The following is a 25,249-nucleotide window of genomic DNA, read 5'->3' on the forward strand; positions in this document are numbered from 1 at the left end:
CCAGATTGACATTGGGTGATCGAGGATTGGAAAACATTTGGATGTCAGGGGATATAGCGGACACAAGCATATCAGGTTGGGTTGAGCAACGATATCATATTCGACTCACTTCGTATTGTTCAGACAGTCTCTCCTGCCTCATGCAGTAAAAGGGCAATCCCATATCGTACACCTCAAAAGATACTCTTCGTTCACTCACACATTCGTGAGCACAAGCTTACTTCTTCTCATCAGCAGCCTTCTCGGCAGTCTCAGCCGCCTTCTGTCCAGTCCCTCCAATCGCCCCATCACTCGTAAAGTGCTTCCCAATAACACCGTCCTTAGAAAACGGTCCACCAACCTGATCCGCCTTGCTTCCAATCTCGCCATCAGCCTCGAACTTTGAACCAATACTTCCATCCTTCTCGAAAGCTTTGGCGCCCTCCTTCACCTTCTCCGCCGCACCGGAGGAAGACGAGGAGGAGGAACCGGAGGGGTTAAGAGTCTTGGGCGACCCGGTGGCTGCTGAGAACGCGGACTTGATCTCATCTTTTGCGTTATGGAGGATGGACTTGGAGACCTCGCCAGTGTCGTTGACGCGGTGGGAGTTGTAGCGGATTGCCTGGCGGCGGGCGGCTGCCAATTGGAGGGGAGTACGGCGGGTGATTGTACGGAGCATTGTGTTCTTGTTTAGATTGGGGTTGCGGTTTTATGGAGGATTGTGATCAAGGATGGAGCACGGGTCTTTATATAGGGAATAAGGGAGATCGTTGGGGAGCAGTCCATTACACCCGTTGACTGCGCGTGCGAGTACTCGATTCGCGATGCGTGACGTCATTTGAAATCGATATCGGTGAAGTCGAATTGTCGATGTTCATGAGTAGGAGTATTCCTTATAGGGGTTTTTAAGGAGGGAATGTCCTTTCTTTGTGTGTTGTCTTCATGTTCTTCCAATACACGATACTATCCCCGGCGCGGCCGTGGGGACGAAATCTTCAATAACGACAGCTGCTATGCTCATCCCATACTCATACATGCAACATCATCCAGAGAGTGCTGTCTGTTTACTCGAACGGACCCAAGCCGTCCCTTCCGAGCTTCTCTCCACCCTTCAAAATCTCTTCCGTCTTGGCCGCGGCAGCGTCAATAGTACCCCCAAGTTTTCCCTTGGACGTAAACTGCTTTCCAATCACTAAACCCAAAATAAGCCTCTGCTTCACGCAATTTTTCCACCTTTGCCGAATGCAAAGTGGAGTTATCTGGGTGATAGGTACATACCTCCGTCTTTCGAAAACGGCCCCCCGACCTTCTGCCCAACGCTACCCACACTTCCATCCGCCTCGAATTTCTGTCCAATAGACCCGGTAGACTTAAACGCGTTCACGGTCTTGCGAATATCATCTTTGAGGTCGTCGTAGATGCCGGGGTTTTCTTTGCTGGCGGGACGGGGCGTGGAGGAGAAGGGACGAACAAGAACGGGGAGCCTGGTGGAGCAGAGCGTCGTACGGAGCATGATGTTCGTATATGATCGTTCACAGGTTCAAGAAAGTTCTGGGTTAGGGTGAGGTCGACAGGTGGGGTTTATATATTCAGTCATGACGTGATCACATGTCCTACGACTCGTCAACTCTAATCTGAGATTCACATGGAGGAGTCCTGTCGACAGACGTTCCCGCGACACATGACTCAAGACATCAAGAAGGGGTTGGGGTGTGAGTGATAGGTGCGCAGGATCATTCAGCCGAGGACGGTCCGGGTCAGTGCCGTGTCGTGCGGTCGAACGTAACTCTAGATGTCACGGTTCGACCAGCACTTGAGGTAGCTGTAGTGGAAGAAAGACTCCTCATAGCAGGCATACAGAGTGAATACATAATACTTCTAGACGTGTAGCATCTGTCCTAACCTCGATGAACCGGGGTTGCCGCATTAGTATATCTACGTTACTCCCGAGACCGCGTTTGTCAGCAGTGACGTCCTACACGTCCGTCGAACCCTCCGCCCTCCTCGGTCCCTCCCTCCCAAAATCCTCATGTCAAGAATGTCAAACCTAACGAGCCTGAAAAGTACCATCAAGCTCAACTCGGGCCACTCAATCCCCTGCCTCCACCTCGGCGTCTACGAAGTCTCCTCCCGGGACACCTACACCTCCGTCTCGAGCGCCCTAAACCTCGGTTACCGCGCCATTGACTCCGCCGAATGGTACGGTAATGAAGCCGCTGCCGGCCGTGCGATCCGAGACTTCTGTGACAAGACCGGGACCAAGAGGGAGGAGGTGTGGTTTACGACAAAGTTGAAGTCGAACAGTGGGTATGAGGCTACGAAACGGGCTATCAAGCGGAGTTTGCAGGAATGTGGACTCGGATACATCGACCTGTATCTCATTCACTCTCCCTATGGGGGGAAGAAACAGCGTTTGGAGAGTTGGAAAGCGATGGAGGAGGCGGTGGGGGAGGGAGTGATCCGCTCTATCGGCGTCTCGAACTACGGCGTCTCCCACCTCCGCGAGCTACTGGCCATGAAACCACAGATCCCACCCGGCATCAACCAAATCGAAGTACACCCATTCAACACCCGCGTCGACATTACCTCCTTCTGCGCTCAACACGGCATTGTCATCCAAGCCTATGCCCCACTAGCCAAGGCAATGCGGTTCAGTCACCCGGTGCTGAAGACGATCGCGAGCAAGGTTGGAAAAACGCCCGCACAGGTCTTGGTGAGGTGGAGTTTGGAGAAGGGGTATGTGCCGCTGCCGAAAAGCGTACGTGAGGCGAGGATGAAGGAGAATGCGGATGTGTTTGGGTGGGGGTTGGAAGAGGAAGATGTCAAGGCGTTGGATGGGTGTGATGAGTATTTGGTTACGGATTGGGATCCGACGAATGCTGATTAGGATACTTGACCTTTTTGGTAGGCTACGGGCTATAGCTATGTTATGTAACCGAAGACGATTTTCTCCCTCCTCCTCCTTCTCACTCGAACTTCACCCTCATGTACGCGAACGATTTCGGAAAACTCCACGCATACGTACGCATGGAAGGAATGTAAAGACGGAGGTGTGAATGAGACGAAAAAACATAACGAAATGACATTACTCAGATACTCCATCGCATCTTCTTCTTCGGGGACCCTCGGCCATAAATAAGACAGGCGACTTTTTGAGGTGTCCAGATGCTTCAACAAACAATAACGAAAAATCAAAGTGCTCAAAGACAAACAAAACCAAAGACTCATGCCCACGTAACTCGTGTAAATGGTGCACAGAACTTCACTCATCATGCGCAAATGACAAGCGAAGCCCTACACTGCCATCCATACGTATCTCTTCTTATACGTTCAACTGATCCGCATCCAACCCCATGGAGTTCAAGAACATATTCACCTTTGCAATCTCCCCAGCCCCAACATCAACCGGCAACTTCTTCGCCGCAATAACCGTATCGAGCACCTTATCCCTGACCTCCGTAACAAGCACATGCTGCTGCTCCATCGAAGCACCAACCGCAATCGAGGCCAACCATTGCCAGACATAGACGTCGTCAACGAGTCCGTGAGCCTGAGGGAAGGCAAGCGAGAAATTGCCCTGCAGACGTGCGAAGAGAGCGTTGAAGATGAGGGACCACTGGGAGAGTTCGGCGTCGGCGGGTGGGGCCTCGGGATTTTGGCGGAGGGACTCGGCGCGGGAGGTGAGCATGGTCAAGAACGCAAGACCGACCTTTGAGCGGGAGATGTAGACAACATCCACGCGCTCGAGAAGGATTCCGAGGAGTCCGGTGACTATGCGGAGGGGTGCTTCGTTGATGTAGCCGAGGAGTTGTGGCATGACAGTACCCATGAAGATATCGACTTCCTCGCGAACGGAGGAAGTAGGTACCGCTACGGCGTTCTTTACGACGTCGAGGGTGTTGAGCTGTGCGACGATCATGGTCAAGATCGTCATACGCTGCTCGGAGTTGATGATTCTGAACACACGAGGGATAGATTTCTTTCCCTTGGTGTAAGACAAGTAGGAGATGAATGGGTGAACGGGCTGCGCGACCGGATCAATGGGATCCATAACACGGAGCTTGTTCCACAATTGCTGGATTAACTCATCATGCTTGCCTTGCCACGCCGCGAATGCCTCCTCGTCTTCGGGGTTGGGCTGCTTCCTCTGCCTCTCCTCCAACTCCAAAAGAAGGTCAAACACGTTCTCGATAGAACGAAGTGTGTTCCTATGACCCTCCTTACTCAACGCCGGCGCAGTCTTCGCGTCTTTGCCAAGGGAGTCGGTACTGATATTCTTGGAGACAGACAACAATTGCTTCGGCGTACGGACAGAGGAAGCGACAATCTTCCCGAGCGTACCCTGGAGGGAACTGCTGTTCTTCCTCTGTGCCTGCTTTTGCTTAGCAGCGGCAACGAGACGCTGAACTTGGTTCTGCATCCTCATGAGGGGATTCTCGCCACGACGACCACGGCGCATCTGGCCCTGCTGGTGCAAGTACGTCTGAGCAAGACCGCCCAAGCCCTCTTCGGGGCCTTTGCGGCCACCGTTGATGGTAGACCAGACCTGGTAGTAGAAGTCCTCAGCGTAAGGGTCCTCGGAAGTACCAACCAATGCGGCAATTTGAATACGGTTGATGAACGCCTTGTCAGAGGCGGTCATGAGTCCGTTGTGGCGAGCCATCGTCGCGATCTTCTGAGCGCGGCGCATGCGCTTCTGGTCCTCGACGAAACGCTGTTGCTGCTCTTCGGCCATGATTTGGGGAAGGCCGCCCGGTGGAGGGAAACCCAGCATAGATTGATGAGGCTCCTGTTGAGGGGTATCCTGGGGTTGCTGCTGGATCTGCTGAGGCTGCTGAGGAGGCTGCTGAGGAGGCTGCTGATGTTGATGAACAGGCGGCTGCATCTGCTGAGGAGGTCTCATGGGAGACATACCGGGAGGCAACATACCAGGTGGGGGAGGTCCCATGGGGAATCCTTGCTGCTGGTGCTGAGGAGGGAACTGTCCAGGTGGTGGCATGCCCATCTGCATCTGCGGGTGCTGCATATGAGGGGACATACCAGGAGGGAGCATACCCGGTGGAGGAAGGCCACCACGGAACTGCGGCTGAGGCTCATGGTGCTGCATGAACTGTTGCTGCTGCTGCTGCTGATGGAGCATCAGTCCAGGCGCAGGAGCAGGGCTCGGCTGAGCACCACCTCCCAAGAGGATCTGAGCTTCGACTTCCTCGAGACTCATGAACTTCTTCGCGGGCGTCCCCGCAGAGGGCTTAACAGCATCACCCCAAAGATCAACCGAAGGAGCAATCGTCCTCGGGACCTGAGCCTGACGCGGACGGCTAGGGAATTGCGCTTCCCAAACCGACGCTGTGGGTCTCAGATCAGGGACAGAGCCGGCGAGCGGCGCCTGAGCTTCGCGAGAGATCTGTTGAAGCGGAGCTTGAGCAGGTTGACGACGCGAAAAGGTGACCTGCTCGTCGTCGATGGCGTCGGCGACGTCAGCAGTTTGTCCAGAGAAATCGAAGTCCTTCCCGATGTCGCCGGCGCTGCCACCGAAGGTATCCGCGTTGAATACATCGCCCGCCTCGTCGAGCTCATCGCCTAGGCCATCATACGTCTCGTCGAAGTTGTAAGCTTCCTCCTCTTCCTCGTGGCCACCAAGGGCACCAAAGGCGTCCTGCGAGGCGAATTGCGCTCCTGAGCGGCCACCCGGTGGGCCCGTCGTGTCGAAGCCAAAGAACGACATGCTATTTGACTCCTTCTTCTGAACTGCTTGGCTGATCGGCCGGTATTTCCTGTTGATCTGCCTTGTACAGGGTCGTCTCAGTCTATAGCCACTCGCTGCCCGATGTCATCCAGTGCACAGGCCTTCACTCTCCTCTATACCTAGGTACATGGAAGTAAGCTTAAACTTGTGAAATAATAATGTAGATAATTACAAGCTCTCTTCATATGCAATTCGAGCTCCTAATCAGGTCGAGAAGTCCCAACGTTGCGCCTAACGACCACTGAGCCCCACAGAACAACATAGTTCCGAAAGCATCGACCTCGAGGACCGGAAAGCAAGGCTTGGCAAGCTTTTCACGAAACGGTTCACTCCCGCTCCAGCTCACTTCGCAAGGTTCAAGCTTACTCTTTGCCCGGTGACCGATTTCTAATTGAACACCTGTCACCATCGCACCAGGTCTCGGTCCGTCGCCAGTGAAGAGTCGCCGGAGTATAAGTATCGCACCTCGCCAGGTTTCGTGTGTGATACCAATTCGCAATGCCAGCTGCTTCTACGTCGCGGATCATCCGTTACCTTCTGGTAGCGGGTGTTTTTATTGTTCTTTTGTATAAGGTTACCTCGTCTGGAACGAGTTATGACCCAACCGCGTGGACTGGACGAACTACGGGGCACAGTTATGAGAATGTGGGAAATGCGGTTGAGGAGGTGAAAGAGACCGTGGAAGAGAAAATCGAGGACTTTGGGATGAAGACACCTTTGCAGCCGCAGACGCCTGCTGAGCCTGCGGTGCAGAAACGTGCCAATGCTACGTTCGTCACCCTCGCTCGTAATGGCGATGTCTGGGAAATGGCCAAGTCTATCCGTGAGGTCGAGGACCGCTTCAACCACAGGTACAACTACCCATGGGTTTTCCTGAACGATGTTCCATTCTCTGAGGAGTTCATTACCGTGACCTCCGGATTGGCCAGTGGACCCGTACACTATGGCGTCATTGGCCACGAACACTGGAGTTTCCCTCCCTGGTTGGATGAGCAGAAGGCCGAGGCCGCCAGAAAGGACATGGAGGAGCGCAAGATCATCTACGGAGGAAGCAAGAGTTACAGACACATGTGCCGCTTCGAATCCGGGTTCTTCTACCGCCACGAGTTGATGCAGCAGTTTGAGTTCTACTGGCGTGTGGAGCCATCCATTGAGATGTTCTGCGACGTCGAGTATGACCCCTTCCTTTACATGAAGGAAAACAACAAGAAATACGCCTTCGCCATCTCTCTCTACGAATACCCCGATACCATCCCCACCCTCTGGGATGAAACCAAGAAATTCATCAAGGCAAAACCTGAGCTCGTTCCTAAGGATAACTCCATGCGCTTCATTTCCGACGACGACGGCGAAAGCTACAACCGCTGCCACTTTTGGTCCAACTTCGAAATCGCATCCATGGACCTCTGGCGTGGGGAGGGTTACTCTGCCTTCTTTGACCACCTCGAGAAAGCCGGTGGGTTCTTCTATGAGAGGTGGGGTGATGCGCCCGTTCACTCGATCGGTGCTGCGCTTTTCTTGAAGCCAGAGGAGATCCATTGGTTTGGGGATATGGGATACTACCATGTTCCGTTCACGCATTGTCCCATTGGTGATGAATTCAGGAAGAAGTGTCATTGTAATCCGAGGGATACATTTGATTTTAAGGGGTATTCGTGCACGAGGAAGTTTTTGGAGGTGCAGGGGACGGAGTTGCCGAAGGGTTGGGAAAAGTACAAGTAGGGCGTTTGCCTTGTGAGGCCTAGGGGCTGAGGTTGAAGGGAGGCAAGGGAATGTTACATCTGCATTGCTACCATCATTACCCCAATACACATTGTACGGAATAGATTAGTGTGTATGCTCAACGGCTACCCATGACATTCTATGAAACCTTCGTGCGAAGATAATTGCAACCCTTACACGTCTTCAAATGCATCATCGTCATCATCGCTGTCATCACTGTCTGTCTTTGGTGGCCTGATCACATCAGTCGTTGTTGGAACGGGCGCCGCACTCAGGGTAGCCATCGGCACGTCCTCGAATCCATCCTCATCCTCATCTTCGTCTTCTGCCTCCTCAGCAGCTGCAGCCGCAGCAGTCTTCTCCCGATCGGCAGCCAGAGCAGCATAGAATGCCGCAATCTCATCGTTAGCCTCGACCTCCTTGATATCAGCCTTCTTCTCCTCCGTACCAGCGGCAGGAACAGCCCCAGCAGCAGCCGTGCCAGCAACGTAGGATACGTCGGCTGCCGCTGGTTTCCCAGCGTAGGTGAGGTCTCCGCTGACAGTTGACTTGCTGTGCCATTCTGGCAAGGCATTGGCAACCGCTGCTGCCCGTCTCTTCTCCTCCTCTTCCTTGTTCGCAGCAGATAAACCGCCATCGACAGAGTAATCGATTGTGAATGTTGCCGCGGTGGTCGTCGATGTGGCACCGGTGACGGTTTTCGGGACTGCCTGGGAGGCCGGAAGAGACACAGTATCGGTAGCGGAGGTCGTTGATGGGAACGGCACAAGGCGCCTTTCGAGGAGAGATTCAAAGTCTGATTCAGGCACGTTGATCTCATCCACCAGTCGCAGTGCATCTCTGATTCTCTTCAGCTGCGCCATCAACCGGTTCATCCTCTCATGACTTGCTTTACTCTCTGCGCTCTCTGTATCCTCTGTCAAGACAGCTCCACAGTTATCACAAATAAAGTTTAACATGTCAGGACCCCACAATGACACCACCTCCAGCGGTCCAAATCTCTTCTTGCATTGAGGGCAGATGTATCCGTTGGTATCATAATCGTTCCTTGTAGTGGCTTCAACGGCTTTCACAAGCTTGTATACACGCCATTTGATAGCATCGATGGTCGGTCTAAGATCAATATAGTAGTAATTGCGGTTTATTGGACGTTGCTGGCCTTCCTTGATTTCTGGCCGCGTCACACTGGCATTCAATCAGCACACATTCGGGAGAACGTAGACGGACAAACGGACTGGTTCAGCAGCCGGTCTTCCCGCAGCTTTCCACAAATCTTGTGTACTTCTTTGTTATTCTTGCCGCCACTACCGTTCAGCATTAAACCAAGCTCATCATCCCGTAACCTGTTCATATTGTCAGCAACAACTCTTGCATGACAGGCGAACGGTTAACACACGCCAAGTGCTTCAGCAGAGCATCAATGACAATAATTTGCCGAGTATCATAGAAGCATCGTGTGACTGTCTGGATCAGATTCCTGACGGCTGGAGGTGTATCTTTCGGGTCCACGGCCATTCACAAGACGTTTCAACGGTAAACCGAAAGATTAGAATGAATGTGCCGAATACTGGACGCGTTGGCGCCTGGAAGATGTTGCGACTTGACGGTGAACGTTGTGAGGTACGATGTTACTATTTTTAGCACAACTACAAGGCGACGTCGCTGACCTCGCCGCCGCGAAATACTCGAACTCACATCGACTCAATAACCCCATCAAACCACCATGTCAACCGAAGACCAAGACAAATACGTAACTCTCATTTCCTCCGACGGCTTCTCCTACGTCATCAAGCGCTCCATCGCCATCGCGGCCTCGGGGACCTTGAAAAGCATGCTCGGCGAGGACTCTCGGTTTCGGGAGTCATCTGAAGGCCGCGTAACACTAGACACGATTGAGTACGTCCAAGTACACTCTGAGGATTTCAATATTTAACAGTGGGCTAATTCCTTTTGTGTACAGTGGACGACTATTGGAAAAGATCTGCGAATACATGCATTTCAGCGATAAGTGGCGGCATACGTCTGTGACTGGGGAGGATGTTCCGGAGTTTGATATTCCGCCGGAGATGGCGTTGGAGTTGCTTGTTGCTGCGGATTTCTTAGATTCATAGATCTTGATGGTATCAGTGGGGCCAAAACGGCAAACGGCATTTGGGGTTAGGCGTTATGATTCTTTTGGGGATATGGGTTGGTAGCGCATGAATCAATGCAAGCTCCGTTCGTATTATTATCTATCCGTTTTCTCTCTCGGGGTATAATGTTCCTTCCAAGCCCTTCGCTCTCTCCCGTCGTCCATGATTACCATTACCTCGACCGCCTAATTCATCGCCCTCATCGCCGCCTCAAACACCAAGAAAGTAGCAGCATTCACCGGCGCAGCCCTAACAACCGTCGGCCCAAACCCTCTCCAGAAACCACCCATCCCCTCCCCCTTCCAAGTCTTCCTCAAACAATCCCGTCCACTCAAATACTTCTTCGCTTCCCCAGCGAACCCATCGGTCTGGAGTCGAGATTTGATGACGTCGATCGGGTAGGAGGTGAACCACATTGCGTAGCCTGCGCCGGCACCGTAGAGACACAGACGGTAAGCGGGGATTTGGTCGCGGGTGATGGAGTTCTTGGACATGTCGGAATTGACCAAAGCCTCATACGCAAGGAAATACGCTCCCATTCCATGGCCTTCACGGATGAAAGTCGGTCCATACCCCTTGAAAATCCCACGAATTCCGTACGAGGAGTAGATCTTCTTGATACAGTCGATGGGACCGTTGTACAGTGCATTCGTCGCGGTCTGAGTTTGAAGACGGATACGGACGTGTTCGATGGGGCATGCGAGTGCAGAGTTGGCAATTCCGGCCGCGGCACCAGCGATGTAGAATTGTCCCCCACTCAGCCCTTCACCACCATTCCTCTCCCGAAACACGCGCTTCATATGCTCAAACACAGCAAACTGTACACTCACGCACAACCCAACCCCCACAAGCGGTGTAGCCGTACCCTTATAGAACCCACCAAACCCCTCAGCTTTGAACGTCTTTTGCACGCAGTCGATTGCGCCGGTGTAGAGGCCTCCTGTGCGGGGTTGGGTTTGGAGACGGACCTTGACGGTGTCGAAGGGTTGGCCGACGAGGACTTGGGCGATTCCGCCGCAGGTTCCGGCGAGGCAGTCTTTTAACGCACGGACGACTCCGCCATTGGAGTGTTCCTCGAATGCCGGCTCGGCGGACATGGTCGATTGGAAAAGAGAAGGACGGGGAGGAGGGGAGAGGTGCTCGTTGCTCGTTGCTCGGTACTTGTTGGAGCCCAGGGCCTCGCATGAAGATCTTGAGTCGAGGTCAACAACGTCACGTCGACAACCCCGCCAAATTCGTTCATTCAAATCGAAGGTTATAGACCTGCCTTACGCGATCAGTCGCAGTCATACTTCTTACGCTCTCACCAATATCCACAAGACCCGCTCCGACAATGCCAGCGCCAAAGGAGACGGCGGGAGAGACGAGTACGAGGAGATGGGTGATCCTCAGTTTCTGGGTACCGTATCTCGCCCCGGCCGTAAGAACAGCGAGGCTTACTTGAATACGCGTAGGCCGTAATTTTGCTCGGTATACCCATATGGTGGAAAACCACGGAGATATATCGAGCTACTTTACCGTTGGAGAGGATGCTGGCGTGGTCAGAGAGACGGGTTCGTAACAGGTCCCGACAAAAGCATTCAGAATGCGGGCTAATGATCTGGATACACAGGCGTGCGATATTATCCTTCCTGTTTCAATTCATGTTCAGTCTCCGGATCCAATATTGGCTCTCCCACGATTGTTGGAGAAGGTGGAGAAGAAGTTGAGGGAGAGGAATGATGTACCCGAGTACGATATCCAACTCAAGATCGCGGGAGACGAGAGCTCTGTGATCGGTACAGTGATCACGCTATCCCCCTCAGACGCCCTATCATCACCAAAATCGAGTTTCAGTTCTGAGGGAGTACTGACATTCGCATATCCCTCGTCTGCGCGGAATGAACTCCCTGATTACCTCTACGATGAGATAAAGTCCATATTCGCGAAGGAGAAGGCATATGCCAAAAACGTGCTATCCAAAGCCAAGGAGGATATCCAGAACGACAACGGATTTCGGCGCGTGATGGGGTATGCACCTACCTATCAGCTATCATTCAGCCTGATGAATGGTGGTGCGCACGATGGTGTGTCGCAATGGGCGATCGAGGAAGCTGTCGATTCGGTGTTTGGCGAGACTTTGGGGGAGTTGAGTGTCGTGTCCAACTTTAGCGTTCATTCGCAGATTCAGCATTATGCGAACCTGGGGTTTGAGCCGAGGAAGGCGGTGGATGGGGATGGGTACGAGTTACGGAGCGAAGAACTTTCGCAGTTCATTAATTCGGCGGAGTGGAGTCTTGGTGAGTTTCTCTTCGCCTTGGTTTGTGCTTTCATGCATTGACATGACACGGTTTAGCTACACCAATCTCGTCATATCCGACAATGAACTTCCTTCTCTATGTTCCGGAAAAGCTGTATCGGCCTTTGGTCATTCGAGACGGCGATGGCAAACCTGTACCCTCCAATTCATTCCTGATTCCGCAGTGGGGTGGGGTGGTTATCTACAACCCCCCAGTTGACTCAGCAAACAGCCTCAGTGAAGACGAACTCCGGGGAGCACTGTCTACGTTCCGGACCTACCTTCTCTCACTGCTCGGCATGCCTGTACTCTCAGGCGCGGGACCCAACAGGTGGTCTTACGATGGATTGGTACGGCAGCGTACCGCAGAGAACATCGTGTCTGCAGCAGCAACATTAGGATCATTGGCGCGTCTCGTTACGCAGCTCAAGCACATGTCAGTCCCCCAAGCCGTCCGAGATAGCGTGAACCTCGTTCTCTCCAACCTCGATAACGCTTGCGCCGCCTTACACCGCGGCAACGTACTTGAGGCATTCCCACATACCGTCGTTGCAAGGACAAACGCCGAAAAGGCATTCTTTGACCCCTCGATGGTTAGTATGCTATATTTCCCGGACGAACACAAGTATGCGATTTATATGCCGCTGTTTGGGCCGTTGGCGGTTCCGTTGATTTTGAGTGTGGTTAAGGAGTTGAGGACGTGGAGGGAAGGGAGGAAGCAATTGAAGGTTAAGGAGGAATAGCTTAGAAGGCGTTAGATATACCTGAAATACCCTCGTTGCTTGCTCTCCCCACGATTCCTCCCCGCATTCCGCGCAAGGCACCCGCTCAACCCGATCAATCCCCAACCATGATCCCTCGATCCAAACACATCCACCACATCTCCAAATCATTCCTCCATTTACACGCAAGGTCAATGTCCACCAAACGCGCAGTCCACCCCGTCTCCGCCTCCTCCTTCTCAAAAACCTCCTCCCTATACGACTCCGCACGGCCCTCCTACATCCCCGCCGCCGTCGACACACTCCTCACCAACCTCAATCTCACTCCGAATCCCAACACCGCTGAGAAGAGGAGGATCCTGGAGTTAGGCGCCGGAACGGGAAAGTTCACCAAACTCATCCAAGGGCGTGGATACCACATAACAGCCACCGAACCCGCTCCCGGGATGTTGGAGGTTCTGCGGCAAAACGTGACGGATAAGGATGTGAAAGTAGTTCAAGCCGACGCATACGACATCCCCCTTCCATCGGAGAGTGTGGACGCCGTTATAGTCGCTCAGGCATTTCACTGGTTCGCTGATCGCGACGCACTCCGAGAAATCCACCGTGTGCTCAAACCAAAGGGACGGCTCGGTTTGGTGTGGAATTATCACGACGTAGATGGATCCGTCGCCGGGCTGCAGCTGAATGAGGAAGAGAGGGAGAAAGTACAGGGGTGGTATCAAGAAATCGTGGGACTATTCACGAAATACGAGAATACCGCTCCACAATACCGTCACGGAACCTGGCTCCGCGCATTCGACACTTCATCCGGTGAAAAACAATTCTTCACCACACCCCTCGCCCACACACGAATCCCATATACCCTAACACCCACCCCAACACAACTCCTGAATCGGGTGAAGAGTATGTCTTACATCTCCACCCTCCCCGCCGAGAAGCAGGAGGAGTTGATGGCACAGATTATGGGTGTGTTATGGAGAGCGAAAGAGGCGGGGGTGCCGGGGTTGGAGGGGATGAGTGAGGATGGGGAGGGGGAGGGGGAGGGGGAGGGGGAGGGGGAGGGGGAGGGGGAGGGGGAGGGGGAGGGGAGGATTGTTACGAGGGAGAGGGTTGATGTTTATTGGACGGAGAGGATTGGTTGATACCCGTGATTGAATGGTTGTGATGATGGATTTTAGTATACCGAGATACCTATATATGCTCCCGTCAAAATAACGAAACTCCAAGATAACGCCATGTCCCTATGACAACAAACAATGCAATCTTCCCCTCCTTATCCTCTCCCTCTCCCATCAACTTAATGCCCCATCGACCAAACCCCAACAACACCATCCCTCCTCCCCTCAACAAGATACCCCTCCTTACACCTAACCCTCTCAATCGCACACTTCCCCTCCATCTCCATCTCCAACCCATCCCCCTGCGCCCCCGGCCCCACACTCCAATGTCTCCCCTCAGCCCTCTCATAAACCCTAACAACCCCCTCCCCAGTCCCGGCGACGATTCGACGCGCATCGACTCCCATCCCCAGGATCCCACGGTCGGATTCGTAGGCGTATGCGTCGACGATCGTTCCCATTCTCAGATCCCATGTCCGGATGGAGCGGTCCAGGGATCCGGTGACGACGTGTACGTCGTCGAATTGGAGTGTGGTGATGGGTCCCGTATGACCAATCAGAGTACGCGCCACTTGACCAGAGCGGAGATCCCACAGTCTGACCTGGCCATCGAGTGTTCCGGACGCCATGGCTGCCTCGAAACACTGGAGGGCGCCGACGAATGGGGTAGAGGGTGTTGTCCATGGGTCTGAGGACGAAGAGGTGAGGGAGGACATGGAGTTTGAGGAGGATGCGACGGCCCAGAGGATATCGAGGGTTTGGACTACGCGCCCGGTTGTGAGATCCCATTGCCGGAGAGTCTTGTCCGCAGATCCCGAAACGAGGGTGTTTCCGTGGAAATGGAGGGCGGTGACTTCGCCGACATGCGAGTCGAGTGTGTACACACAACAATCCTCAGGCTCCTTCCAATCCGAAGCAGAAGTTCGCTGCAAGCTTCCCTCCGTCGCAGTCTCCGAGATATCGTCCCCGACATGCTCGTAATCATCATCATCCCGATCAACGAGTTTCCCAAGCGGCGATAACCCCAACCCCATCCCATACGTCTCCGACCGACTCAAATCCCAAATCCTGATTGTAGCGTCCATACTCCCCGTCGCAACCACCGTATCCTCAATCTGCAAACACCGGACACTAGCCGCATGACCCTCCAACAACCCCTTACACCTCCCCGTCCCCAAATCCCAAACACGTACGGTATCGTCCATACTCGCCGTCACCATCGTCCCGAAAGGCATGTCAAAGTCGAGAGCGGTGATGGAGTCTCCGTGGGTTTGGACCGTGCGGATGTTTGCGCCGGGGGTCATGAGTTCGTGTTGGATTCGCATGGATTTTCGGCGGTTCGTTGCGCGGCGGCGGCGGGCTGCGCGGATTTCCGAGGTGGATTTTTGCATGCGGCCGTATATGCTCTCTGATAATCCTGGTTCTGCGGAGCCCAGGATGGGGGTTGCGGGCATCGTTGGGCTACTCGCGATCGCTGGTGGGATACCTGCTTCGGACTCCAGCGCTACCAGTTCGGTTTCCTCGTTTAGATCTCCCAGTTTGGTGTCCAGTTCCTCCAGTTCTCGGTTTAGTTCTTCTTGTTGTTGTTCCAGTCCACCCATTCTTTCTACTACTGTGTGCCGTAAGGACTGTAAATTCTGAATCTTGATGTCGAGTTCGCGGATTTCGGCAATGGCGAGAGATTTGCGGATAGATAGTAGGTCGTGCTCTCGTTGGATATGTTTTCGTTCCCGGTCCAGTTTCTTCGTTGCATCCGCTGGATCTGTGACATCGTAAGTACACCTTCAATTTGTCAATTGCAATTCCACAAACCTGAAAAAACCCCATTCTCCCCCAACGCCAACGCTTTCCAACTTCTCGCCTTATGCCTTCTCCTCCCGTCGGGCAAACTCGCCCGAAACCCATCCATAAGACTAACCCCACCCCCGTCCCCCTCCTCCGTCCCCTCCGGAATATCACTCAACACCTCATCTGGCAAATACGTAACCGCCCGAAACTGCATCTCACTGGAATCAATCCGACTCCGAATTAACTCGCTCGGACTCGCTGCGCTCAACATCCGTGCACGTAGTTTGGGCCGCGTGAGGAATTGTGGGGCGATTGCGTTTAATGAGGTCGTTGTTGGGTTTGGGAGGGTGCGGAGGGGGGAGAGGAGGGTTGAGGTTACGGTTTGGGTTAGTTGTTTGAGAGGGGAGGGAGCGACGTCTGGGTTGCTGTTGTTGCGTTTTGAACACCACCAGAAACGGCACCAATGACGTGACCAGTAGGTCCAACAACAGCCCGAATCCTCTCAATCTCCTTTCCGATGAACTCCTCCATGGTCCAGTGTTGACGCGCCTTACAGATGCCCACGGCAAAGTTCTTGAAGATCTCGGATCCGCGGGGGGTGTGGGTGACCTCAGGGTGGAACTGAATACCCCAAATCGGCTTGCTCTCGTGCGCGATCGCACAGAATGGTGCGTTGGCCGAGGAAGCGATGGTGATGTATGAAGGAGGGAGAGCGGAGAGCTTGTCACCGTGAGACATCCACACCTCAAACTCGTCATCGAGACCGGCGAAGAGACGGTCCGCGGCCTCGTTGGAGTTGGATCTGTCGGCCTTGACCATCGCGTGCCCAAATTCACGCTTCTCACCCTTCGCGACGCCCTTTCCGTTATTCCACGCGATCTCCTGCAATCCGTAACAGATACCCAAAATGGGGACACCGAGCTCGAACACCGCGGGGTCGACGTGCGGTGCGCCATCAGCGTACACGGAGTATGGACCACCAGAGAGAATGACACCAGTAGGCTTCCACGACAACTCGGCGATCTTCTGGGTACAGGGGAGCATCTCAGCGTAGACGTTCAGTTCGCGGAGACGGCGGGTGATGAGGTGGGAGTATTGGGAGCCGAAGTCGAGGATGAGGATTGTGTCGAACATCTGGTGAACCTCCTCGGGTCCGGAACCGACGGTGGGGACGCCTTCCTTGGGCATGGACATTTTGGACAGAGTAGGAAGGGAAGGGATGGGATGTTGTCGGAGGATGTTTGGCATACGATATCGATACCCTGATCCCTCGAAAAAAGTTGCTGCACTAGCCACACCCCGCGGAGTCGGCCTCGGTCAAGATCCAGGGAACGAGTTTTAAATGTGTTGTTTCGTTTCATAGAACTTATCCACCGAGATCTACTGCTTTTCCTCGACATTCAGTGGGTACGCCCATGACTGCGGGGCTTCAGTGCGTATGCCGACTGCTGGTGTACGAACAAAGTCGCAACCCTGGACGACCGCCAATTCACCAGCATATACCCAGCATTCAATCAAGCATGCCGCGACTCCACTGTTGCTGCCAAGTTGATGCACGAGGCTATCGGACACCGCTTCCACGCCATCCTTGTCGATAACGGAGTCCTCCGCCTCAACGAGGCCGAGATCGTCCACGAGACTTTGACCAAAGGTCTCGGTATCGACCTCACCGTCATCGACGCATCCGAGGAGTTCCTCTCCAAGCTCAAGGGCGTCTCCGACCCCGAGAAGAAGCGCAAGATCATCGGAAACACCTTCATCGAAGTCTTTGAGCGCGAGGGCGACAAACTCGAGAAAGCCACCGAGCAATCCGGTGCCAAGATCGAGTTCTTGTTGCAAGGAACCCTCTACCCCGACGTCATCGAGTCCATCTCCTTCAAGGGTCCTTCCGCTACCATCAAGACCCACCACAATGTCGGCGGTCTCCTCGACGACATGAAGCTCAAGCTCATCGAGCCCCTTCGCGAGCTCTTCAAGGATGAGGTCCGTGCGCTCGGTCGCCTCATGGGTATCCCCGCCGACCTCGTCATGCGTCACCCCTTCCCCGGACCCGGTCTCGCAATCCGTATCTTGGGCGAAGTCACCCCCGAACAAATCGCAATCGCCCGCGCCGCCGATAACATCTTCATCCAAGAAATCCGCGCTCACGGGATCTATGACCGTATGTCCCAGGCTTTCGCTGCTCTCCTCCCTGTCCGTGCCGTCGGTGTCATGGGTGACCAGCGTACGTACGAGCAAGTCATCGCGCTCCGTGCTGTTGAGACCACTGATTTCATGACTGCGACGTGGTATGAGTTTGAGGCTAAGTTCTTGAAGGTTGTGAGTAGCAGGATTATCAATGAGGTTAGGGGTGTTAACAGGGTTGTTTACGATGTGTCTACGAAGCCTCCGGCTACTATTGAATGGGAGTAGACGAGCTTGAAAAGAGAGGGATTGGGAAGAAGGGAAAAGAGAGGACAGATGGATATGGATATGGATATCATACACAGGAACGACATAATTAGAAGAGCGTAGAAACGGAAATACGAGCGCTTGTTATCATTGATCTCCTCTCTCCCTTCAAATTTTGCAAGTCGTCGGGGTTGACTGCGCGATGCGATCATTCATGACATCACCGCCGACCCTAGGACCCTTGTGCGAAAACTCACCACCATATAAAGACCACCGACATTCCTCACCCATTCGATCCATCAACAATCTTAGTTTACTACAAAACACTACTACAACCAAAATGACGCTCAAGCCCGACACCCAAGAAGGAGTTTTCCACGTACGTCTCAACCATACTTCCTAGTGACCCCCTTCAGGTGGCTAATATCGCGTGTAACAGGAGGGCTCCAAGAACTCCCACCAGGCCAACGACCCCCAAGACTCCCGCTCCCTCGCTAACCGCGCAAACGCCGAGCGTAAGGAGGAGAAGGAGGAGGCCAAGCGGGAAGCTGCTGAGGCGGATAAGGCCGAGCAGCAGGAGAGGGAGGAGTTGGCGGAGATTAACAAGTAAATGGAAGCATGTGGTGCTGGATGCTACGTGCTGCGTGCTGAGGAGTGTATGAGTATTATTTGCATTGGGGTTTGCATTTTCAGATGAGATGAGGTGAAATGAATTCATATTTGTCGTCTCTATTTGAAGATGGGGTGACGGGCCTGAGCGTCCAGATGAGGCCTCATTTGTTCTCTCCATCCGTAATGTCTGAATTCGTACATCGCGGTGCTATCTTCGCCGCTTATCGTGTGAATCCATTCTGTTTTCAACTCATACCCATCCGTTCGAAGGTTGGGGTCCATCCACTTCTCGTCTGTCACCACCCCCGGTCATCACCGCCCACGTCCCCTCCCCCTCCCTCTTCCTTTCCCACCACCCCGCCCCCTTTTCGCTTCTTCGCCTCTTCTCGGGTACACAACCCCATCATCCCCAAAACTCAGATCCCCAATCCTCAAATAACTCACTACCCCACTATCCACAACAGCAAGCAACACACTCCTCCTCCCCTCCTTTAGCTTTTTCATTTGTGCCCCAACTCCAGCGTGTCCTTCTCCCTGTGGGGATGGGTGGAAGGGGATGGTTGAGAGGAGAGTGTTGATCTCGGAAAGGGAGGGGGTGTGTGTTGATCGTGAGCTGACGACACAGATACGGAAATTGGGGGGAGGGGGTTCGGAGCGTTTGAATTTTGTTGCGGGTTTCCAGATGTCGAAATGCACCCGCCACAGCGACGAATGAGTCGGCTCATTCACCAAGCTTTGCGAAGTCGATGTCGATGAGGGTTGGGAGGAGAAGGAGTGGTAGGGCACCAGGGAGAGGAGCTTGTATACGTCTGCATAGTGCCGGAATTTCCGGTCTGTTGAGATGATTGGGTTGTCTGCTGTTCGTACGGGCGGTTGTGAGGGTTTGAGTGCCGCTGCGAAAATCGAGCTGAACACGCCCCTCACCCACGGACTCCACAAACTCCTTCCCACCACCTCCTGCACAGGTTGCTCCTCACCCGGCGTCCCATCAAATGTCGCAGCCCGTCGTACAATATACCCACTCCTCTTCAGATTGGCATAAACTGCATAGACCTCCGCCTCCACGCGTGTCTTGGAGGAGCCGAGACATGCTGCGTAGATGCCCTGAAGAGACATTGGGATTCCGTATGGGTAAAAGACTTCAAGGGAGCCGCGTTCGAGCATGTAGATTGTTTCTTCGGGGAGGAGGTATCCCAAACTGGTCTTCTCCGCAGGCGAATCGGCGGTAGTCGTCGTCGTGTTGGGAGGAGCGGCAACACCGAGGTTCTTGAAATGTGGGCCTCTGAGTTTGTCAACGCGTGCGAGGCCGAGTTCTTCGAGCCAGGTACACTGACAACTCGTCTTTCCCGCAAACTTCCTTTCCACTTCCAAGGCGCTCCGCATTGCCTCCCTACTCTCATTCAACACTTTCTCCTGGCGATTTGTGCCATCTGGCTCGAAATTCTTCTCGCCACGGCGGGGGAGAGAGGTGGGGTCGGATTTGGAGGAGGTTAGGGAGGAGAGGAGGCGCCAGTCTTGGATTTCGTCGGCAAGGTCGGTGTCTTCGGGAGGTGCAAGGGTTGGATCGCCTTCGGGTTCTGGATCAGCCATTATGATGTGGTTGTTGCGGATTGACTAAGTCGTACTCGAATGGAGGGAGTTTAGCGCTGCGGTGTAACGAAGACTCGAGGAGGAGGTCAAAAAAGGAAATCGATTCGGATGTTTACGCTGAATACCTGACTTTTTAAGAAATTGTTCGTAAGGAGCGCCTCTTTGGCACAGTGGTACTGCGTCGCACTCGTAATGCGAAGATCGCTCGTTCGATTCGGGCAAGAGGCACTTTTTTGCTTTTTCCGGTTCAACCCCAGCCCATTTGCGATTCGTTGGGTCATTTGCACTCAATTAGTCTGTCTCATTTTTCTGCTATGATATACCCGTCACTCAATGGCTTGTCGTTGTGAGAAGACAACACCAGTTTCCCACCCTCCCCTCCTATGACGTCAAACATCTCGAGCACGCAAATAACCTCGACCCCTACACCATTGCCCCCACATGAACACCAGAACTCTGCGTTTCTTGTCTCGATCGCTTCTACTCTACCATACAACTCATCGTTCATTCACCACCACAGCAATAAAAATGTCCGCCCCCTCCCTCCCCCACCAAATCATCTCCTCCCTACGTTCCCTCCACCAACCCCTCCCCCTCGCAACAGCCGAATCCTGCACCGGCGGCCTCATCGCAAACGAACTAACCGATATTCCCGGGTCCTCCGAAGTCTTCCGCATCGGCGTTGTAGCGTACTCGGAAGAGGCGAAAGAGGGGGTGTTGGGGGTTGCACGGGAGACGATTAGGGAAAAGGGAGTTGTTAGTGAGGAGGTTGCTGTTGAGATGGTACGCGACTCCACCCTCTACATGTACTGCTCACAGGATATGAAGAGCTGATGTTGGATGCTTAGGCCAAAGGCGCACGACTACAAGCCCTCAAAACCCTCTCCGATTCAACACCAAACCTCGCCTACGGCATCTCAACAACCGGCGAACTCGGCCTCGGCTCCCAACAAGACACAGCTTGGCTCGCAATCGTTGGTCCCGAAGAATCACGCATAAGAACGAAATTATTGAAGGGCGACCAGATCAGATGGGATCGGAAGACGAATAAGTTGGTTACAGCGTATGAGGCGTTGGAGCTATTGAGAGAGCAGATTGAGGGGTGGAAGAAAGACTCAGATTAAGCATAGGGTATAAAGAGTTCTGCATGTAGCCCTTAAAGTTGTGACGACTAATATCATGAAGTACACTAACTCCATACTATCCATTCCATCCATACGAAACTCAGCAGCAACCCCTCCCTTACATTCTACAACCTCGCCTTCGGCCCCCCATCAGCAACCTCAATAGGCAACTCAACCCACCCCATAATCTCTGCCACCATCCTCCTCCTAACCCCCTCCATCTCCCTAACCCCACCCCCAAAATCATACCGTGCCCCCCGACTAAGCACCTCCGCAAACAAACAAGTAAACACCCCACAATCACTCCCATTCCTCTGCATCGGCCTCGACTCATCAGCATACTCCGCCCACGTCGAGGCATCGAGTTCCGGACATTCCGATTGGAGGTAAGACCGTATGAGGGAGAAGTAGTGCGCAGGATCGGTGTGGATCGAGTCCCAGCATTCGAGGCGTTTGTGGGCGAGGTTGATGGTTGCTAGCCACCAATGCGTGTTAGACACGTTTACCGGGACAACCACTAAATCCATTTCCTCGATCTTGACTTTTGCTTTCTTGGCCCAGCGGCGGACGGAGCTGTACCCTTTTTGTTCGAAGGATGTGAGGAAGAAGGTGTTGAAGATATGCACTTTCATGCCGAGGGAGCGTGAGCGTTCGTTGAGGAGTGCGATGTAGAAGTTGATGATTTCGTCGTTGAGCCACATGCGGGGTGAGAGAGTCTGTAAATCTCGGCCCTTGATCGGGATGTTGTTTTTCTCGGCAAAGACGTGGTTCGGGCGGTCTCTTGCGTCTCGGAAGAGTTCGCTGACTTTTTCGAGGATGTCGGGGGAGAGAGGGGCCGGTTTTCCGGTGGGACGGTACCCGCCGCGGGCTTTTTCTTCGCGCATCTTGGCGAGGTCGGCTTCTCGTTTTGCTTTTGCTTCGCGGTATTTGTCATATTCGTAGTGGCCTTCTTCGCTTCTGACTTGCTTCAGGAGCTCCAGTAGTTCTTGGAGACTGTCATTGTCCGGTTCGTCTCTCGGAATTGGTTGTTTTGGTGCCGGTACCTTCGCCTTTGGTGTTGGCGTGAACAGCCCATTCGACTCCATCTTTGTCGTACGATTCTTGATCGGTGTCGATGTTGGCGTCTCATCATCAATCTCAATCACCTCCACCGTCTTGGCGTCCCACACCTTGCTCTTCTCCGCCCTCTTCTTCGGCGACGGACTCATCATCTCCAACGTCTCTGCAAACTTCGTGATCCGTGGTGCTGGTGAAGGTCCATACGGACTTCGTGGTACCTTTGTTGATGGCGGTGGAGGCGGCTTCGCGGGTTGCAGCGATACGGCGAGAGCTGTGGCGAGTTTGGATTTGAGATCGGGTATGCTTTTCTGGAAGCGGGGTGCTGAATGCGGTACGTTGAAGGGTTCGGGGGGCGGAAGGTCGCGAGGTTTTAGGATGCGCGTTGGTGGTGGTGCTGAGACGAGATGTTAGCAGGTGCGGCAGGGCAATTGCAATTGAGGAAGGGTGGCATACATGGTGCATCACTGCGTATGCGCAGATGTTTTGAAGCGTCCATCTCTTTCGGCTTCGGTTTCAAGATAGACTTCTGCCTGCGTTGTGAGGGTCGTGGTTCGTCTCCCGAACCCAGCGGTTCTTTCTGTATCTTGACTGTATGGAAGTCGTTGAGCATCAAGTAGCTGTCCGGGCTGGTCTTCCATACCATTGGGACTCCTTTTCCTGTCCTCCCGATCTACCCTTCTCTTCTTCTTCGGTCTCGGTGGTTCTCGTGTCTGCTCATCCAACCAATGCCCGACTAAACCACAACAAACACGGTCAATTCTCTCTTCTCAGTCCAATGACATCGGAATGGACTCACATTCCATGCATTGATCCCAAGCATACGCCTTCGCGGCCAACAACCCACTCCATACCCTCTCGCGACTCGGCAGCTGCAGCTGCAGCTGCAGCTGCGGCACCCAGTCGAGGGGGGCCGTCGGTACCATGGCTCCTATCGCAGAAGGTGCGATATCAGGATGTCGGTTGTGTCTGTCGTTAAATGCTCCGTCGTGAGAGCGTTTTGATAGCATTGAGCGGTGTGCACGGGCCGGGGATGTATGCTGCTTTGGTGTTTTTGGTCCGCAACACGACGACAAGTCGCGAACACGCGCAGCATGCGATGGCAGCGGGGTGGGCGCAGGGGTTAAGCAACCAGCCAGGATGGGCCCTATCAATGCGTGAAGTGAGTTGAAAATGGATTGGGATAGATTGGGATGAATAGTTTCCTTCGCAGTAGTCACTCTTCATTTGTCTTGAAAGGAGTGTTCTGAATTGGCTATGAGGCACTTCGAACTGCAGCTGGTCCACAATACAATACCTAAGTCAAATACCTAAAACCACTCTTTGCCTGCTCCACCGAGACCCCGCCACCACCAGGAATCTCCCCCGTCGCTCCAAACTCCCCCTTATCCGCACTCTCCAACTGCCTATTCATCTTCCTCAACAGCGTTCTCAAGCCAAACGCCATACAAATCGAAACAGCCGCCGTTCCAGCATTAACCCCCATCGCCATCTGATACCTCGGACTATCACTCAACGGATACAAATAACTAACATAAATCGACGACCCGTTCGAGACTGCATTAATAAACGCCAAGGCAGCGGCGCGCTTAGCCGGTGGCCGAGGCATGGAGTTCGAGATCCACGCTAGGGCGACGACGAAGGCGCTATAGACGGAGGGGACCATAAGCATCATACTCAAGTATCGAGGGGCGAGTTTGATGGTACAGGCGGCGATGATGAACGCGGCAATTGAGATACAGAGTGGGATTGCGATGTGGAGGAATCGCTCACCTGTCCTGTCTGCGTGCCAGGCGTTGAAAAAAGTACAGGCCACCGCAAGGACGTATGGAGGAGCGGTGAGGAGGAGGGAGTTGACGCGGTTATATCCGAGCGTGGCAACGACCGTAGGGAAGAAGTTTGTGACACCACCCGAGGAGACAATTCCCAGTAAGACAACCATGAGCATGTACGTCCTGATGTCCTTGAACGCCAACGCACCCCCCTTCATCAAGAACTTCATCTTCGCACCCGCGCCGTGTCCACGATCAGCATCAACCTCGCCTGCATCGATTTCGAGACGGTAAATTGCGAGTGCGCGTTCTTGGGGAGTCAGCCATTTCGTTGTAGCAGGGAAATCCGGAAGGATCCAAATGGCGAGGAATGCGATTCCCACGGTCAGCGCGCCCTCGATGATGAAGAGCCATCGCCAAGCGCGTAAGCCGTGGAGTCCGTCCATGCCGTCTACAACTCCGGCAGCGATCAGTCCTGAGAAAGCACCCGAGATCAAAGCGCCGGAATAGAGCGCCGCAGTGCGGAAGGAGAGTTCCTTTCTCGTGTACCATGACGAAAGGAAGAATAGACAGCCTGGGAAGTACGCGGCTTCGATAAATCCAAGAAAGAATCGACAGATTAGAAGACCCACAAAACCTTGGCAGGCGGCTGTAGCGGTGGAGATCACGCCCCAGATGACCATGGCGGTCGGGAGGTAAATCGATGGCTTCCCGATTGCGTCAAGGAAGAGGTTGGAGGGAAGTTGCATAAGGAGGTATCCCACGAAGAGGATGGACACAGTTGTTTGGAACTGAACGGAGCTGAGTCCGAGATCATCTTCGAGACCGCCGAGACGGGCACTGGCGATGTTGTTCCTGTCTATAAATCAGAGTCGCCTGGTTAGTTTCGTGTCGAACGAGTCAATACCTCAAAACTTACCCAAGTAATTCATAATGTACATAATCACCAACATCGGTAATAACCTCGCATCGATCTTTCTCCTGAGCTTGACGTTGAGGTGCTCGATCTCCTCCGGACTCAAGCCCTGTAACTCGACAGGGAGGGGATGGCGAGTGGTGCCTTGAGCGAGTGGATTGGGTACACCTTCTTCGACATCGAAGGAGCCTTTGTGGTCGGGGGAGGCATGTTCGACGTGGCTGATTTGTTGCTTGAAGGGGTCTTGGCTATTCCATTGAACTGCTGACATGGTAATAGTTGGTGCCGTGTGAGGCTCGC

General features: G+C 53.7%; 18 protein-coding genes and 1 non-coding gene across 19 annotated transcripts; 9 read left to right on the forward strand and 10 right to left on the reverse strand.

Annotated features, from left to right (window-relative positions):
* Positions 1–81: 81 nt before the first annotated feature.
* Positions 82–774, reverse strand: SAICODRAFT_138019 (uncharacterized protein). Its single transcript, XM_019165470.1, has one exon. It carries the CDS (start codon positions 656–658, stop codon positions 218–220), a length of 441 nt encoding a protein of 146 aa, XP_019023294.1. The 5' UTR covers positions 659–774; the 3' UTR covers positions 82–217.
* A 267-nt stretch (positions 775–1,041) lies between these two features.
* SAICODRAFT_30929 (uncharacterized protein) lies at positions 1,042–1,747 on the reverse strand (the record flags this gene model as incomplete). Its single annotated transcript, XM_019167797.1, has 2 exons — positions 1,258–1,747; positions 1,042–1,171 (listed from the first exon to the last, which is right to left on the reverse strand). The coding sequence occupies exons 1-2, from the start codon at positions 1,490–1,492 to the stop codon at positions 1,044–1,046; spliced, it is 363 nt and encodes a 120-aa protein (XP_019023295.1). The 5' UTR covers positions 1,493–1,747.
* Positions 1,748–2,017: 270 nt separating this feature from the next.
* SAICODRAFT_58773 (Aldo/keto reductase) lies at positions 2,018–2,866 on the forward strand (the record flags this gene model as incomplete). The annotated part of the gene is made up of 1 exon (XM_019169630.1): positions 2,018–2,866. One exon carries the CDS (start codon positions 2,018–2,020, stop codon positions 2,864–2,866), a length of 849 nt encoding a protein of 282 aa, XP_019023296.1.
* Positions 2,867–3,301: 435 nt separating this feature from the next.
* On the reverse strand, positions 3,302–5,835 carry SAICODRAFT_94301 (uncharacterized protein; the record flags this gene model as incomplete). Its single annotated transcript, XM_019171931.1, has 2 exons — positions 5,053–5,835; positions 3,302–4,935 (listed from the first exon to the last, which is right to left on the reverse strand). Exons 1-2 carry the CDS (start codon positions 5,702–5,704, stop codon positions 3,302–3,304), a joined length of 2,286 nt encoding a protein of 761 aa, XP_019023297.1. The 5' UTR covers positions 5,705–5,835.
* Positions 5,836–6,434: 599 nt separating this feature from the next.
* SAICODRAFT_82099 (glycosyltransferase family 15 protein) lies at positions 6,435–7,939 on the forward strand. The gene has a single exon (XM_019171266.1). The coding sequence runs from the start codon at positions 6,533–6,535 to the stop codon at positions 7,445–7,447; it is 915 nt and encodes a 304-aa protein (XP_019023298.1). The 5' UTR covers positions 6,435–6,532; the 3' UTR covers positions 7,448–7,939.
* SAICODRAFT_226275 (uncharacterized protein) lies at positions 7,482–8,962 on the reverse strand (the record flags this gene model as incomplete). The annotated part of the gene is made up of 3 exons (XM_019166612.1): positions 7,482–8,632; positions 8,653–8,790; positions 8,844–8,962. 3 exons carry the CDS (start codon positions 8,960–8,962, stop codon positions 7,621–7,623), a joined length of 1,269 nt encoding a protein of 422 aa, XP_019023299.1. The 3' UTR covers positions 7,482–7,620.
* A 208-nt stretch (positions 8,963–9,170) lies between these two features.
* On the forward strand, positions 9,171–9,558 carry SAICODRAFT_8399 (putative transcriptional elongation regulator Elc1/Elongin C; the record flags this gene model as incomplete). Its single annotated transcript, XM_019171341.1, has 2 exons — positions 9,171–9,343; positions 9,408–9,558. The coding sequence occupies 2 exons, from the start codon at positions 9,171–9,173 to the stop codon at positions 9,556–9,558; spliced, it is 324 nt and encodes a 107-aa protein (XP_019023300.1).
* Positions 9,559–9,764: 206 nt separating this feature from the next.
* SAICODRAFT_58769 (mitochondrial carrier) lies at positions 9,765–10,676 on the reverse strand (the record flags this gene model as incomplete). Its single annotated transcript, XM_019169629.1, has 1 exon — positions 9,765–10,676. The coding sequence occupies one exon, from the start codon at positions 10,674–10,676 to the stop codon at positions 9,765–9,767; it is 912 nt and encodes a 303-aa protein (XP_019023301.1).
* Positions 10,476–12,600, forward strand: SAICODRAFT_94309 (uncharacterized protein; the record flags this gene model as incomplete). Its single annotated transcript, XM_019171932.1, has 4 exons — positions 10,476–10,978; positions 11,034–11,132; positions 11,192–11,858; positions 11,915–12,600. Exons 1-4 carry the CDS (start codon positions 10,913–10,915, stop codon positions 12,598–12,600), a joined length of 1,518 nt encoding a protein of 505 aa, XP_019023302.1. The 5' UTR covers positions 10,476–10,912.
* Positions 12,601–12,668: 68 nt separating this feature from the next.
* On the forward strand, positions 12,669–13,802 carry SAICODRAFT_138124 (S-adenosyl-L-methionine-dependent methyltransferase). The gene is made up of 2 exons (XM_019165472.1): positions 12,669–13,571; positions 13,668–13,802. The coding sequence occupies exons 1-2, from the start codon at positions 12,708–12,710 to the stop codon at positions 13,722–13,724; spliced, it is 921 nt and encodes a 306-aa protein (XP_019023303.1). The 5' UTR covers positions 12,669–12,707; the 3' UTR covers positions 13,725–13,802.
* SAICODRAFT_66504 (WD40 repeat-like protein) lies at positions 13,799–15,759 on the reverse strand (the record flags this gene model as incomplete). Its single annotated transcript, XM_019170236.1, has 2 exons — positions 13,799–15,462; positions 15,513–15,759. The coding sequence occupies 2 exons, from the start codon at positions 15,757–15,759 to the stop codon at positions 13,880–13,882; spliced, it is 1,830 nt and encodes a 609-aa protein (XP_019023304.1). The 3' UTR covers positions 13,799–13,879.
* Positions 15,760–15,911: 152 nt separating this feature from the next.
* SAICODRAFT_41084 (GMP synthase) lies at positions 15,912–16,634 on the reverse strand (the record flags this gene model as incomplete). The annotated part of the gene is made up of 1 exon (XM_019168650.1): positions 15,912–16,634. A coding segment is annotated over one exon (723 nt), but the record flags the coding sequence as incomplete, so codon positions are not given.
* A 148-nt stretch (positions 16,635–16,782) lies between these two features.
* On the forward strand, positions 16,783–18,046 carry SAICODRAFT_138128 (GMP synthase). Its single transcript, XM_019165473.1, has one exon. It carries the CDS (start codon positions 17,040–17,042, stop codon positions 17,898–17,900), a length of 861 nt encoding a protein of 286 aa, XP_019023306.1. The 5' UTR covers positions 16,783–17,039; the 3' UTR covers positions 17,901–18,046.
* A 90-nt stretch (positions 18,047–18,136) lies between these two features.
* SAICODRAFT_30932 (uncharacterized protein) lies at positions 18,137–18,586 on the forward strand. The gene is made up of 2 exons (XM_019167798.1): positions 18,137–18,258; positions 18,319–18,586. The coding sequence occupies exons 1-2, from the start codon at positions 18,220–18,222 to the stop codon at positions 18,487–18,489; spliced, it is 210 nt and encodes a 69-aa protein (XP_019023307.1). The 5' UTR covers positions 18,137–18,219; the 3' UTR covers positions 18,490–18,586.
* Positions 18,522–20,116, reverse strand: SAICODRAFT_30933 (uncharacterized protein). The gene has a single exon (XM_019167799.1). The coding sequence runs from the start codon at positions 20,079–20,081 to the stop codon at positions 18,804–18,806; it is 1,278 nt and encodes a 425-aa protein (XP_019023308.1). The 5' UTR covers positions 20,082–20,116; the 3' UTR covers positions 18,522–18,803.
* A 121-nt stretch (positions 20,117–20,237) lies between these two features.
* Positions 20,238–20,309, forward strand: SAICODRAFT_t106. The gene has a single exon. It is a non-coding gene; the product is annotated as a tRNA-Thr (tRNA).
* Positions 20,310–20,509: 200 nt separating this feature from the next.
* On the forward strand, positions 20,510–21,284 carry SAICODRAFT_30934 (CinA-domain-containing protein). The gene is made up of 2 exons (XM_019167800.1): positions 20,510–20,864; positions 20,930–21,284. Exons 1-2 carry the CDS (start codon positions 20,610–20,612, stop codon positions 21,203–21,205), a joined length of 531 nt encoding a protein of 176 aa, XP_019023309.1. The 5' UTR covers positions 20,510–20,609; the 3' UTR covers positions 21,206–21,284.
* A 1-nt stretch (position 21,285) lies between these two features.
* Positions 21,286–23,133, reverse strand: SAICODRAFT_30935 (cysteine proteinase). Its single transcript, XM_019167801.1, has 4 exons — positions 23,061–23,133; positions 22,905–22,997; positions 22,718–22,852; positions 21,286–22,658 (listed from the first exon to the last, which is right to left on the reverse strand). Exons 1-4 carry the CDS (start codon positions 23,065–23,067, stop codon positions 21,331–21,333), a joined length of 1,563 nt encoding a protein of 520 aa, XP_019023310.1. The 5' UTR covers positions 23,068–23,133; the 3' UTR covers positions 21,286–21,330.
* A 346-nt stretch (positions 23,134–23,479) lies between these two features.
* SAICODRAFT_82117 (putative MFS transporter) lies at positions 23,480–25,085 on the reverse strand. Its single transcript, XM_019171267.1, has 2 exons — positions 24,953–25,085; positions 23,480–24,892 (listed from the first exon to the last, which is right to left on the reverse strand). Exons 1-2 carry the CDS (start codon positions 24,984–24,986, stop codon positions 23,559–23,561), a joined length of 1,368 nt encoding a protein of 455 aa, XP_019023311.1. The 5' UTR covers positions 24,987–25,085; the 3' UTR covers positions 23,480–23,558.
* Positions 25,086–25,249: the final 164 nt, after the last annotated feature.

This window comes from Saitoella complicata (assembly GCF_001661265.1).
Source record: "Saitoella complicata NRRL Y-17804 unplaced genomic scaffold SAICOscaffold_16, whole genome shotgun sequence".
In the NCBI taxonomy this organism is placed as follows: domain Eukaryota; kingdom Fungi; phylum Ascomycota; class Saitoellomycetes; order Saitoellales; family Saitoellaceae; genus Saitoella; species Saitoella complicata.

What these genes read in the sequence shown, in the direction of transcription:
- SAICODRAFT_138019 (XM_019165470.1), bottom strand. Translation starts at nt 658, where the DNA reads ATGCTCCGTACAATCACCCGCCGTACTCCCCTCCAATTGGCAGCCGCC.
- SAICODRAFT_82099 (XM_019171266.1), top strand. Translation starts at nt 6,533, where the DNA reads ATGGCCAAGTCTATCCGTGAGGTCGAGGACCGCTTCAACCACAGGTAC.
- SAICODRAFT_138124 (XM_019165472.1), top strand. Translation starts at nt 12,708, where the DNA reads ATGATCCCTCGATCCAAACACATCCACCACATCTCCAAATCATTCCTC. An exon ending in TGTTATGGAGAGCGAAAGAG is followed by an intron (nt 13,572 to 13,667) that starts GCGGGGGTGCCG and finishes GGGGAGGGGGAG; the next exon opens with GGGAGGATTGTTACGAGGGA.
- SAICODRAFT_138128 (XM_019165473.1), top strand. Translation starts at nt 17,040, where the DNA reads ATGCACGAGGCTATCGGACACCGCTTCCACGCCATCCTTGTCGATAAC.
- SAICODRAFT_30932 (XM_019167798.1), top strand. Translation starts at nt 18,220, where the DNA reads ATGACGCTCAAGCCCGACACCCAAGAAGGAGTTTTCCAC. An exon ending in CCCAAGAAGGAGTTTTCCAC is followed by an intron (nt 18,259 to 18,318) that starts GTACGTCTCAAC and finishes CGCGTGTAACAG; the next exon opens with GAGGGCTCCAAGAACTCCCA.
- SAICODRAFT_30933 (XM_019167799.1), bottom strand. Translation starts at nt 20,081, where the DNA reads ATGGCTGATCCAGAACCCGAAGGCGATCCAACCCTTGCACCTCCCGAA.
- SAICODRAFT_30934 (XM_019167800.1), top strand. Translation starts at nt 20,610, where the DNA reads ATGTCCGCCCCCTCCCTCCCCCACCAAATCATCTCCTCCCTACGTTCC. An exon ending in AGGAGGTTGCTGTTGAGATG is followed by an intron (nt 20,865 to 20,929) that starts GTACGCGACTCC and finishes TTGGATGCTTAG; the next exon opens with GCCAAAGGCGCACGACTACA.
- SAICODRAFT_30935 (XM_019167801.1), bottom strand. An exon ending in CAGGAAAAGGAGTCCCAATG is followed by an intron (nt 22,853 to 22,904) that starts GTATGGAAGACC and finishes ACTTCCATACAG; the next exon opens with TCAAGATACAGAAAGAACCG. An exon ending in CATACGCAGTGATGCACCAT is followed by an intron (nt 22,659 to 22,717) that starts GTATGCCACCCT and finishes ATCTCGTCTCAG; the next exon opens with CACCACCACCAACGCGCATC.
- SAICODRAFT_82117 (XM_019171267.1), bottom strand. Translation starts at nt 24,986, where the DNA reads ATGTTGGTGATTATGTACATTATGAATTACTTGG. An exon ending in GTACATTATGAATTACTTGG is followed by an intron (nt 24,893 to 24,952) that starts GTAAGTTTTGAG and finishes TCTGATTTATAG; the next exon opens with ACAGGAACAACATCGCCAGT.